Genomic DNA, 13,653 nt, shown 5'->3' with positions numbered 1-13,653 from the left:
AAAAGCAGCCATAGGACAATATACACACAAATTGGTGTGGCCGTGTGTCCATAGAACTCTGCTTATAAAACAGGTAGCAGGCTGCCAACCTCTGCACAGATGACAGGCAATCTTAGCTCTTCTACAAAAGCAACACACAAGCTAAGTGATTCTGCCATCAGTCCAAACCACATCTAACAGTATAAACTTTTACTTCTTTTCTGTCCTCTGGTCTATGTTTTTTCTCTGTAGCATTCAAAGTCGAGCTATTTAAGAGGCACTTAGTTCTTAAATGCTTGTTGATTATTGCTTTTGGAGCTAATGAGCTTGCAAAATTACAATACTGTGTTATCTTCTACAAACTTCTGGTATTTAAGAAAACAAAACTTAGTGGTAACATGCCACTAGGTGGGTGACTGAAATATCCTAAAACTTTTAGTTTTATGCTGTAAAAGGTGGAACTTGTGAGCAGATGATATCAAAGGTCTTTTTGGTGCTACAGTACACCCTCTCTAGTACTGCTCTTACTGTAGTACGAATTGCTGGTACTGAAGGTGCTGCATCTGATATAAGGCTGTGAGTTCCTGCTGCCTGGTCAGTCGCTCCTGGTCCAACTCTCCCTGAGAGTAAAGAAATGGGGGAAGAAATGCCATTGAATAAATTGCAAAGAACCTAAAAGCCATTTAACACATATATCTAAAAGCAAAATGAATCCCAGGTCTTCACTTCCCACTCCACCTTTACACCCAAAATGCATAACTATAAAAACCTCAGGCATTTGTAAAAACTAAACAGTTCCATCTAGTGGAAGAAAGTGGTGTCTGCACTATAAGAGACTAGAAGCCCGGTGCACAAATTTGTGCACACCAAAGGAAATATTTTAGAGGAGGGCTCCAGGGCGTGTCCGGCCCATCTTGCCCAGTTCGTGGGAGCATCTGCCCCTGGTGGTCAGTATGTGTCAGAGTTATCTAAAGGATGAAGGAAATGGCACATAATACTGGGAGCCAATATGTAAGTATGTCTTAAGATAATAAGAAATCTTTTTTTTACTATTTTTTATTGACTTTAGAGAGGAAGGGAGAGGGAGAGAGAGAGAGATAGAAACATCAATGCTGATGGGAGAAACCAAGATGGCGGCATAGGTTAATGCCGGAGATTGCTGCCTCGAACAACCACTTCAAAAAACAACTAAAAGACAGAACGGACATCATCCAGAACCACAGGAAGGCTGGCTGAGTGGAAATTCTACAATTAGGAGGAAAGAGAATATCATACCCAGACTCAGAGGAGGCGCAGTGCTGAAGTGAAATACTAAGGTGCGGGGTGCACGGGGAGCAGGCTGGAGGCGGAGGGCGCGGTTGTTGTTTTCAATCGGGAGGGAGTTTCAGACTCTGAGCTCCAGATCCGGGCGAGTCTCTAGGGACCCAGACTCAAACGGGAGAAGCGGGACTGTCTGGCTTCGGTCGGAACTCGAAGGCAGCTTTCTCTCCGAGGTTTGCAGCAGTTGCTGGGACTCTGTGAGGCAGAGCCCCTAGGGATGGAACTGAGAGCAGCCATAACTGCTCGCTCCGGCCCGCCCTGTAGATCCCCAGGGACCCGCCCCGCCCAAGCCATGCCCAGAGCCATTTGCCGGATAGCCTCAGGCAAACGCTAGTTTAGCACCGCCCTAGAGATCCAGCACAGAAGCTCTCCCACTGCAGACACAGCGGACTCTCATAGCCAGTTAGCCTGGAGGTCAAATCACCCCCGGTATTGCCGACAACAATCAAGGCTTAACTACAACAAGACTGCGCACAAAGACCACTAGGGGTGCACCAAGAAAGCATAAAATATGCGGAGACAAAGAAACAGGACAAAACTGTCAATGGAGGATATTGAGTTCAGAACCACACTTTTAAGGTCTCTTAAGAACTGTCTAGAAGCCGCTGATAAATGTAGTGAGATCCTCAAGAAATCTAATGAGACCCTCGACGTTATGATAAAGAACCAACTAGAAATTAAGCATACACGGACTGAAATAACGAATATTATACAGACTCCCAACAACAGACCAGAGGAGTGCAAGAATCAAGGCAAAGATTTGAAATGCGAAGAAGCAAAAAACACCCTACCAGAAAAGCAAAATGAAAAAAGAATCCGAAAATACGAAGATAGTGTAAGGAGCCTCTGGGACAGCTTCAAGCGTACCAACATCAGAATTATAGGGGTGCCAGAAGATGAGAGAGACCAAGATATTGAAAACCTATTTGAAGAAATAATGATAGAAAACTTCCCCCACCTGGTGAAAGAAATAGACTTACAGGTCCAAGAAGCGCAGAGAACCCCAAACAAAAGGAATCCAAAGAGGACCACACCAAGACACATCATAATTAAAATGCCAAGAGCAAAAGACAAAGAGAGAATCTTAAAAGCAGCAAGAGAAAGACAGTCAGTTACCTACAAGGGAATACCCATACGACTGTCAGCTGATTTCTCAACAGAAACTTTGCAGGCCAGAAGGGAATGGCAAGAAATATTCAAAGTGATGAATGCCAAGAACCTACAACCAAGATTACTTTATCCAGCAAAGCTATCATTCAGAACTGAAGGTCAGATAAAGAGCTTCACAGATAAGGAAAAGCTAAAGGAGTTCATCACCAGCAAACCAGTATTATATGAAATGCTGAAAGGTATCCTTTAAGAAGAGGAAGAAGAAGAAAAAGGTAAAGATACAAATCATGAACAACAAACATGCATCTATCAACAAGTGAATCTAAGAATCAAGTGAATAAATAATCTGGTGATCATAATAGAATCAGGGACATAGAAAGGGAATGGACTGACTATTCTTGGGGGGGAAAGGAGTGTGGGAGATGCGGGAAGAGACTGGACAAAAATCGTGCACCTATGGATGAGGACAGTGGGTGGGGAGTGAGGGCGGAGGGTGGGGCGGGAACTGGGAGGAGGGGAGTTATGGGGGGAAAAAAGAGGAACAAATGTAATAATCTGAACAATAAAGATTTAATTAAAAAAATTAAAAAATTAAAAAAAAAAAAAGAAACATCAATGCTAAGAGAGAATCACTGATCAGCTGCCTCCTGCATGACCCTTCTGGGGATCAAGCCAGCAACCCAGGCATGTGCCCTGACTGGGAATTGAACCATGACCTCCTAGTTCATAGGTTGATGCTAAACCATCTGAGCCTCACCATCTGAGAGATAATGAGAAATTTTAAGTTAAACATAGTATAAAAGAGCTCTGAAAAGTAAAACTCCTTATCCCCAAATTAGGTTTTTCTACTGCTATTAATACATCCTAAGTTTTACAAAAACAAGCTGTAGTAAAACCCTGGTTTTTTAGCTTATATTTCAAATAACATGGTCTGAAATTAAAATTTGAAAAGCTCAAAGTGAGAAAAATAAGGAAAGTATAAGATAACAGAAATACAGTAGTCCCCCTTATCCATAGTTTCACTTCCTGCAGTTTCAGTTACCTGTGGTCAACCATGGACCAAAAAATAGTAAATAAAAAATTCCAGAAATAACTTATAAGTTTTAAACTGTGCACTACTTAAAGTAGCTACTTAAGTAGTATGCTGAAATCTCGAGCCATCCCCCTCTCTCCCCCACAGGACATGACTCATCCCTCTGTCCGGCATGCCCACAGGCAGATGCTACCCTCCAAGTTAAGTCACTTAGTAGCTGTCATGCTTATCAGATCGGTTGGGAGGTGGGAGGAGAGGGGTGCAACATTCACATCACTTTTATTACAGTATTCCTATATAATAAAAGGCTAATATGCAAACAGACCAAATGGTGGAACCGGAACCAAACAACCAGTTGCTATGATGTGCGCTGACCACCAGGGGGCATGTGCAGAACATGGCGGGCATTGGCCATGGCCGGATGGTGGAGCAGTTGAGCGGGGGCGCCAGACCAAGGCAGGAAGCCAGTCACTGTCATCAGGGTGAGCCTCTGGTGGTTACTGAAAATTCTTTGCTTCTGCATGCCACGGTCCCACCCAGTGCTCACACCTACTTCCAGCACCAGAGCCACCACTCGCACCCGCTGCCCATGCCTGGCGCCAGTCCCCATCACTTGGCTCCATCAGTGGATGTGAGCAGCAGGTGCCAGCCCTGATAGGCCTTGAGGGCTTCTCAACCTCACCCTGCTCCTGAGGGGTGATCGGGCAGCAGCTGCCGCTAGCACCCACTAATGGTGCCGGCCTCACTCGCACTGCTGCTGGAGCCGGTCCCAATAGCTCTGCACCGTCAGTGCATGGGAGCAGTGGGAGCGGGGCTGCCGGTGGACAGGGGACAGGGGGCCAAGGTGCGAGGGGCCGGGCAGGGGCACATAGGATGGGCGGAAACCCACCCCTTGCCTATCGCAGCCTCGCGACCCACAGTTCCTTTCAAGATGCACAAATTCGTGCACTGGGCCCCTAGGATTATTATAACTGATCTGTTTGATTACTGTTGTTAATCTCTTACTGTGCCCAATTTATAAATTAAGATTTATCATTGGTATGTATGTATAGGAAAAATAAACACAGTATATACAGGGTTTGGTACTTTCTGTGGTTTCAGGTATCCACTGGGGGTCTTGGAATGTTTCCCCTACAGATAAGGGGGGGAATACTATAAAAGTATAAGGATGACACAGACTAAACTTAAGCAAATCATTAGTGAATAGTTTATATCTTTATAGTTTGCAGTAAAACATCTGATAATTTCTTGGGCTAGGGATCATCTAAAATTAAAGCTAAATAAAAACTATGCTAAGATCATCTAAAATTTTTACATGAAATATAGGTTTCAAGGTACATTCATCATAAAAGTGAACTCTCTTATCAGTGCAAAGGCAAGAGCTGACAGGAAGCAGAGCTTCCCATGATTTTTCCCTTTAAGTGAGTCTGACTGAGGCTCAGCCCTATCACTGGAAGTCAGGAAATGGACTACAGAAAGTTTGCTAAGCTCCAAGTAATGATCTTTCAGCTCTGAAACACGCAAGATAAAAACTCATCCCAATTCAGAGAAGGAAAATAAAGCTCAAACTTGGTACATAAGTTAAATTTATACACAACAATACACTATAATTTTTCTTTGAATTTATAACAGAAATAATTTCCCTCACCCAGGAATATTTACTGCTCTTCAAACTATAGGTCTCAACCCATCAGTGGATTGTAAAATCAATGACTGGGTCAAGATTAACATTTGTATAAGAAGAAGAAAAGAAATAGAACAGAAGATATGTGCATGACAAAAATTTTTTGTGAAACGCACAAAGAGATGTAACTTTTTCTTAACTACAGGCCATGGTAAAAAAATGTTTGACAGCCACTATTCTCACCTATGAATGCCCTTGGTAAGAAGTTGTATCTTACCCCAAGAAATCTAAGGCATTTCTATACACAAATAGTGAACTTTCAGAAAGAGGGACTAAAAAAACAATCCCATTTACCATCACACCAAAAAAATTAAGCTACCTAGGAATAAACTTAACTAAAGAGGTAAAAGACCTCTACTCAGAAAACTACAGGACGTTGAAAAAAGAGATAGAGGAAGACATAAACAGATGGAAGAACATACCATGTTCATGGATTGGTAGAATCAACATCATTAAAATGTCCATACTACCCAAAGCAATCTATAAATTCAATGCACTTCCCATTAAAATACCAACGGCATATTTCACAGATCTAGAACGACTCTCCAAAAATTCATCTGGAATATAAAAAGACCCCAAATAGCTGCAGCGATCCTGAGAAAGAACAAAGTAGGTGGGATCTCAATATCAGCTATCATGCTGTATTACAAAGCCACTGTTCTCAAAACTGCCTAGTACTAGCACAAGAACAGACATATAGATCAATGGAATAGAATAGAGAGCCCAGAAGTCGGCCTGAACCAATATGCTCAATTAATATTTGACAAAGGAGGCAAGAACATACAATGGACTCAAGATAGTCTCTTCAATAAATGGTTTTGGGAAAATTGGACAGATACAGGCAAGAAAATGAAACTAGACTACCAACTTACACCATACACAAAAATAAACTCAAAATGGATAAAGGACTTAAAATGTACGACGAAAAACCATAAAAATTCTAGAAGAATCCAAAGGCAACAAAATCTCAGACATATGCCGAAGCAATTTCTTCACTGATACAGCTCCTAGGACACTTGAAACTAAAGAGAAAATGAACAAATGGGACTACATCAAAATAAAAAGCTTCTGCACAGCAAAAGAAACCATCAACAAAACAACAAGAAAGCCCACTGCGTGGGAAAACATATTTGCCAATGTCATATCTGATAAGGGCCTAATCCCCAAAATTTATAGGGAACTCATACAACTTAACAAAAGGAAGATAAACAATCCAATCAAAAAATGGGCAAAGGATCTAAATAGACACCTTTCAAAAGAGGACATTCAGAAAGCCAAGAGACATATGAAAACATGCTCAAAGTCACTAATCATCTGAGAGATGCAAATCAAAACAACAATGAGGTACCATTTCACACCTGTCAGAATGGCTATCATCAACAAATCAACAAACGACAAGTGCTGGAGAGGATGTGGAGAAAAAGGAACACTCGTGCACTGCTGGTGGGAATGCAGGCTGGTGCAGCCACTATGGAAGACAGTATGGAGTTTCCTCAAAAAACTACAAATGGAACTCCCATTTGACCCTGTGATCCCACTTCTAGGAATATATCCAGGAACCCAGAAACACCAATCAGAAAGGATATATGCACCCATATGTTCATAGCAGCACAATTCACCATAGCTAAGATCTGGAAACAGCCTAAGTGCCCATCAGTAGATGAATGGATTAGAAAACTGTGGTACATCTACACGATGGAATACTATGCAGCTGTAAAAAAGAAGGAACTCTTACCATTTGCAACGGCATGGATAGAACTGGAGAGCATTATGCTAAGTGAAATAAGCCAGTCAATGAAGGAAAAATACCACATGATCTCACTCATTCATGGATAATAAAGACCATTATAAACTTACTAGAGGCCCGGTGCACAAAAATTTGTGCACTGGGGGGGGGGGTCCCTCAGCCCGGCCTGTGCCCTCTCGCAGTCTGGGACCCCTCGGGAGATAATGACCTGCTGGCTTAGGCCTGCTCCCAGGTGGCAGAGGGCAGGCCCAATCCCTAGATGCAGCCCCTGGTCGGGCTCAGAGCAGGGCCGATTGGGGAGTTGGGGCACCGCCCCGTCATGCACAGAGCAGGGCGGATCGGGAGGTTGTGATGCCACCTTCAGTCACGCTCAGGGTAGGGCCGATTGGGGGGTTGGGGCACCGCCCCGTCACACTCAAGGCAGGGTCGATGGGAGACTGCGGCGCCACCCACTGTCACGCACAGAGCAGGGCCAATCAGGGGTTTGGGGCGCTACCCCCTGTCACTCACAGAGCAGGGCCCATCAGGGGGGTTGGGGCTCCGTACCCTGTCACGCACAGAGCAGGGTTGATCAGGGGGTTGGGGAACTCCCCCCGTCACGCACAAAGCAGGGCCGATCAGGGGGTTGAGGAGCTCCCCCCTGTCACTCACAGAGTAGGGCTGATAGGGGAGTTGGGGCCCTGCCCCCTGTCACACACAGAGCAGGGCGGATCAAGTGGTTGGGGCACCGCCACTGTCACACTCAGGGCAGGGCCGATGGGGAGGTTATAGCTCGACCCCATCACACACAGAGCAGGGCCCGTGGGGGCGGGCTGCGGTTGGGGCGCCACACCCTGTCACACACAGAGCAGGGCCGATCAGGGGGTTGGGGTGCCACACCCTGTCACACACAGAGCCGCAGGGCGATCAGGGGGTTGGGGAGCTCCCCCCTATCAGGCACAGAGCAGGGCTGATCAGGGGGTTGGGGTGCCTTCCCCTGTCACGAACAGAGCAGGGCAGATAGGGAGGTTGTGGCCCCACCCCGTCACACACAGAGCCGCAGGGCGATCAGGGGGTTGGGGAGCTCCCCCCCATCAGGCACAGAGCAGGGCTGATCAGGGGGTTGGGGCGCCTTCCCCTGTCACGAACAGAGCAGGGCAGATAGGGAGGTTGTGGCCCCACCCCCTGTCACACACAGAGCCGCAGGGCAATCAGAGGGTTTGGGCGCTGCCCCCTGTCATGCTGATCCTGGTGCCGGGAGGCATATTACCCTTTTACTATATGGGATAGAGGCCTGGTGCACAGGTGGGGGCTGGCTGGTTTGCCCTGAAGGGTGTCCTGGATCAGGGTGGGGGTGCCCACTGGGGTGCCTGGCCAGTCTGGGTGAGGGGCTGAGGGCTGTTTTCAGGCTGGCGGGTGACTGAAGCTCCCAACCACTCCTTTTTTTCTTTATTCTGGGCCAGTTTTAGCTCTGAGGCTTGGCTCCAGTTCTTAGGCCTCAGCTGCTGAAAGCAGGTATCTGGTTTGTTTGGGTTCTATAATCGAAACACTGCTTCAACTCCAGCTCTGAGATCCTGGCTGGCTGAAAGCAGGTTTCTGGGGTTTTGTTTAGCTTCTATATTTGTAACAATGTTTCAAACTGCAAGCTCAGAGGCTGGCAGCGGCAGGCGGGGAATGTTGGAGTCCTCCGTCACTGAAGCAAGCAAGCCTCATGTTCGCTTCAAGATGCCTGGCTGCCGGCCGCCATCTTGGCTGGCAGTTAGTTTGCATATCACCCTGATTAGCCAATGGGAAGGGTAGCGGAGGTACGGCTAATTACCATGTTTCTCTTTTATTAGATAGGATGAACAAAAATAGATACAGAGGCAGAGCTGCCTCAAACAGACTGTCAAACTGCAGCAGGAAGGCCGGGGAGGGTAGGGGGGCAGAAGGGGGGGGGGGTAAGCGATCAACCGAAGGACTTATATGCATGCATATAAGCATAACCAATGGACATAAGACACTGGGGGTTAGGGGAGGCCAGGGGATTGTCAAGGGCGGTGGAAAAAAGGAGACATATGTAATACCCTTTGAAATACTTTAAGCAATAAAAAATAAATAAAATAAAGAAGTTGTATCTTATTCATCCTTAGATCTTCAGAACCTACCACAAGGCCTGGTACAGGCCCTCAACCTAGAGTTAATGAATAAGTCAATAGTGGTTTCATTGTCGAAATCCGGTGTTCACAATGAGGTTTCTAACTATAGCTACTTTTGACTATGGCCAAGAACCAGACACGCCTATACTTGGAGAAGGAAAAGTACGGCACAGATCCAAAGCTCTCCAAGAGGAACTCTTTGGGGAAAGGGTAGGGAGCAGCTGAAAAGGAGTATTATTTCCCATTCAAAGGTTCTCCAAGACCACTATACAAGAGGGCTACCTTATGATCCAGTTTTTAGTTACAATACCAGTAGCTAATTTTTTTTTTAATCCTTACCCAAAGATATATTTTCCATAGAGAAGCAAGTGCATCTGTATCTAATACATGTTCTGGGTGAGCTGTAAGGTACTTACCATATGAGAAGGGGGTGCTGGACCGGAAGAGAAGGGAACCCTTCCCCACATTTTCATGATATCACCAAGAGGTTGGAAGCTTTCATCACATGCTCTCTTCACCAATAAAGACATAGTAAAATAGCCCGCCTGAAACCATTCTGTCATCTCCTGATTATTGAAGGGACCTACAACACCAATTTAAAACAGAAGGGCAATAAGAATCCTTTCAGGCTAAAGAGGAAAAAAATATTTTCTGTGTTTGATACTCATCCAGAGGTAACAACTTGTTTCAGGTGGTACCTATCAAATAATTTTTAAGATAAACTTAATTCCTCTCCAAAGGTGGTGGAGAGGCTTTTAATAAAATACAACAAAAAAGATTTCAAAATAAGCCTTATGTCTACACATCCCAAATTCTCAGAAGTGCTGAGATTTTAAAGAGCATATAGTCTCCATCTCACTCAACCTCTATAATTCATTTGTCAAAGAAGTATTTAATTAAACTGGAAAGAGTACTACTAAGTGACTCTGTGTCACTTAGTAATAGAGAATACAGATATGCAGGGCAGAATACACGCTTTTCTAAATTATCATTTTCTGCCAGAGATTTAGCCATTAGGGAAATGCAAATTAAAAACTATGAGATATCATGACACACTTGTCAGAATGGCTATAGTTAAAAATAGTCACATCATGCGCTGGCTGGTATGGCTGAGGTGGTTGGACGTCATACTGTATACCAAAAAGTTGCTGATTCGATTCCCAGTCAGGGCACATGCCCAGGTTTCGGGCTCGATCCCTACTAGGGGGCATGCAGGAGGCAGCCAATCAATGTTTTGCTCTCACATAGATGTCTCTCTCTTTCTCCCTAGAAATCAATAAAAATATTTTAAAGTAAGTAAATGAAAATATTTTCTGTAAAGAAAACATGGGTCACTCATAGATTGCTGGTGGGAATATAAAATGGTACAGCCCTTCTGGAAACCAGTTTGGCAATTTCTTAAAAAAAAAGAACTAAACATATAATCACCATATAACCCAGCAATTGCACTAGTGAACATATTTTATCTCACAGGACTAAAACTTACATTCACATAAAAACCTATCATGAATGTTTTAATAGCTTTATTATAATAGCCAAAATCAGGAACAACCCAGATGCCATTCATGTTAAACTATGATACATGCAGGTCATAGAATACTAAATTAAAAGAAACAAACTACTGATATATGCAACAAACTGAATGAATCTCGAGAAAATTATATTAAGTGAGAAATGACATCGACAAAAGGTTAAATACTGTATGATTCCATTTATATAACGTTCTTGAAATGACAAAATATAGAAATGGCGAACTGATCAGTGGTTGCTAGGGGTTAAGGAGGAGGAGAAGGGGATGTGGATGGGAGGGGGATGGGTATGGTTATAAAAGGGCAAAGAAGGGATCCCATTGTTGAGACAGAAACACTGAATCTTGACTATGTCACTGTCTTGGTTGTGACACTGTACTACAGTTTTGCAAGAGGTTACCCTGGGGAAACCGAGTAAAAGGTATGTGGAATCTCCATTTTATTTCTTTCTTTTTAAAAAATATATATTTTATTGATTTTTTACAGAGAGGAAGGGAGAGGGATAGAGAGTTAGAAACATTGATCAGCTGCCTCTTGCACACCTCCTACTGGGGATGTGCCCGCAAACAAGGTACATGCCCTTGACCGGAACTAAACCTGCGACCTTTCAGTCCACAGGTCGACGCTCTATCCACTGAGCCAAATCAGTTAGGGCTCCATTTTATTTCTTACAAGTGCATGTGAAGCAACAATTATCTCTAAGTAAATTTTATTAAAACACACACCCATATGTATTTTAATTAAAACTCTGCTCTTACATACTTTACATTTTATACATCATGAACAAATATATACAGTGCCAGGTAGTGATAGAAGCTATGAAGAAGAATGAAGCAGGTTAAGGGTCCTGAGAGTGGGAAAGGAGTTATTACATTGGTCACTTGGTTAAACACTATCATGAAACTGACACTAATACAGTCAATAACCAATTTCAAGTTATTAGCAAAGATTTCAAAAGCAGAAATGAACAATCAACAAATGTCCTTTACAGCATTCTCTCTGCATTCTAATTTTTATTTTTTTAAATATATTTTCATTAATTTCAGAGAGGAAGGGAGAGGGAGAGAGACACAGAAACCTACAACAGAGGTTCTCTGATCGGCTGCTCCTGCATCTTCCCTACTGGGGATCCAGCCCACAACCTGGTGTGTGTCCTAACTGCGATTCGAACAGTGATCTCCTGATTCATAGGTCGACACTGAAACATTGAACCACACTGGCCAAGCTCTCCCCATTCTAATTTAATTTATGCATCATACAAATCTTTTAAGGAATTAGTTTATAACATGGCACTACTTCTCAGACATTTTTTAATAGTTTTTTATCATTTATATCAACTTCACTTCAGTGAAATATTAAAGCAGTCTTCCAAAATTGCTCCAATTACCTTTTTATGGAAAGAAGACTTGAATATAGAGAAGGTAAGTAATTCACCTGCCTAATAAATCAGCTGGGATGCCAGAAATGAGGGGGGGTCTTACGCATTTTTTTACATCCCTATCAAATTAGCATGACATTCTGCCCTGTATTCAAATTATTTTCATTGGACTTCCCTTCCCCTCACTGAAATAGTAAAGCACTATGGGAGGAGCCTATAAAAATGCCTTCTATATATAGAAAGAAAGCCTATAGCATGAAAATTAACATTAATCACTGCCATCTTACAAAATCTGGAGGTAATGGCAGGCACTTCTGAATTAAAGTAGAACAAAACCACCTACCCTGAATTTCTCCCTGAGGATCTTTGTAATACCACTTCTGCATTGCTTCGTGCATTGATGGACCCGAGACACCCTTAGCTCTGTGCTCTTGCAGTTTTGATGCCAGTCTCTCATCATCTAGTGCACTGTCTTGGAGATAAGCCACCATCTTCTCGGCTTGCTAACAGAAAAACAAAAAATGGAAAGAAAAGATCCTAAATTAATACTTGTGCATATAAAAAATGCCTACCTTTTTTGGAGTACTTGATCTGTGAAAGACATTATGCAAGGAGCACAGCAGGCAATGATTTAATTTTTACAACAATGCTATGAAAACAGGTACTATCCCCCATTTCACAAAGGGCAAGTCTTATTCAGGGTCTCAAAATTATTAAGCAAGCCAAAGATTTGGAGCAGTTGATCAATGATTCTCTCTCATCCACAAACTGATAGGGATCAAAGCCAAGGCTTCTAATCAACACACTAATAATAATACTTTTTAAAATTTATAAGCTACTGTTCAATGCTATATTGTATAAACTAAACCTGTAAATACGTGCATGTTAACAGAACAAAAGGCTCCATTAGTACAATTACCAATAAAATCTTTTGCAGGTTTTACTAAGACACTGCCCCCTTTCTTATTTTCTTCAACATTGCTTGTCACTAACCACCCCACCCTGGAGGAAAGAGAAATTCTTCTGCAGAAAGCAGGCTATTATTTACTTTGCATGTAAACAATGGTATTTACAATCTTGGGAAAATCTAGAAACGTGATTAAGATAATATCCTGCGAGTTTTACTATTTTCCCTGTTATACTTTAGGCAAAATATACAGAAGACACAGTACCTATCCACAGCTGCTTGTATTCACCATTTTTGGCATTCCATTAATTTCCATTAAAGAAAAAAGAAAAGCAAACAGCTAAAGGCAACCTCAGAAGAGCAAAAAATAACCTGACATAATGACTACTACATAGCAGAAACTTATAAGCATGAAATGATTTGAAAGAAATTTTTCATACAAATAAATACTAGAAATACAAACAACTTTTCCAGTACATAAAATCTGGTGCACAAAAGTCCCATTTTTGATTATTCATTAATGCTTTCTAGTATTTATAGCAGTTGGAGAAAAAAAGAATTACATGATTTTTACCTGCTCCAAATGCTTGAGACCCTCTTCATCATCTGGCTCTGTGGAAACACTGCCCATACCAGGAGCACCTACGACCTGCGTTTCACCTGGCCGGAGGGCAGCACTAGGATTAGGAAGAGGTGGTGGAAGTATGAGGAGAGGAGAGGCTGTGTCTGAAGGAATCTGAGGGAGGGGCTGCTGGACATCAGGAATCATTTCTAGAGGGAAAAAGATGTAGACAGATGAAAACCCTTTAAAATATGAATCTTATGAAGAATAAGTCTATATCAAGTTGA

General features: G+C 42.9%; 1 protein-coding gene across 10 annotated transcripts in view; it reads right to left on the bottom strand.

Moving 5' to 3' along the window:
- GIGYF2 (GRB10 interacting GYF protein 2) overlaps positions 1-13,653 on the bottom strand; it is a 136,567-nt gene that overhangs the window by 30,931 nt on the left and 91,983 nt on the right. For all 10 annotated transcript variants that reach the window (XM_059703543.1, XM_059703541.1, XM_059703546.1 and 7 more), the window contains 4 exons: positions 13,379-13,575; positions 12,241-12,400; positions 9,407-9,573; positions 508-599 (listed from right to left, as the gene is read on the bottom strand). In XM_059703543.1, coding sequence (XP_059559526.1) covers positions 508-599; positions 9,407-9,573; positions 12,241-12,400; positions 13,379-13,575 — 616 coding nt within the window. The remainder of the gene's footprint in view (positions 1-507; positions 600-9,406; positions 9,574-12,240; positions 12,401-13,378; positions 13,576-13,653) is intronic.

This window comes from Myotis daubentonii, chromosome 7, assembly GCF_963259705.1.
Source record: "Myotis daubentonii chromosome 7, mMyoDau2.1, whole genome shotgun sequence".
Classification (NCBI taxonomy): Eukaryota; Metazoa; Chordata; class Mammalia; order Chiroptera; family Vespertilionidae; genus Myotis; species Myotis daubentonii.
Note: the sequence above shows the minus strand (reverse complement) of the source record. Positions and strands in the feature narration are given on the sequence as shown.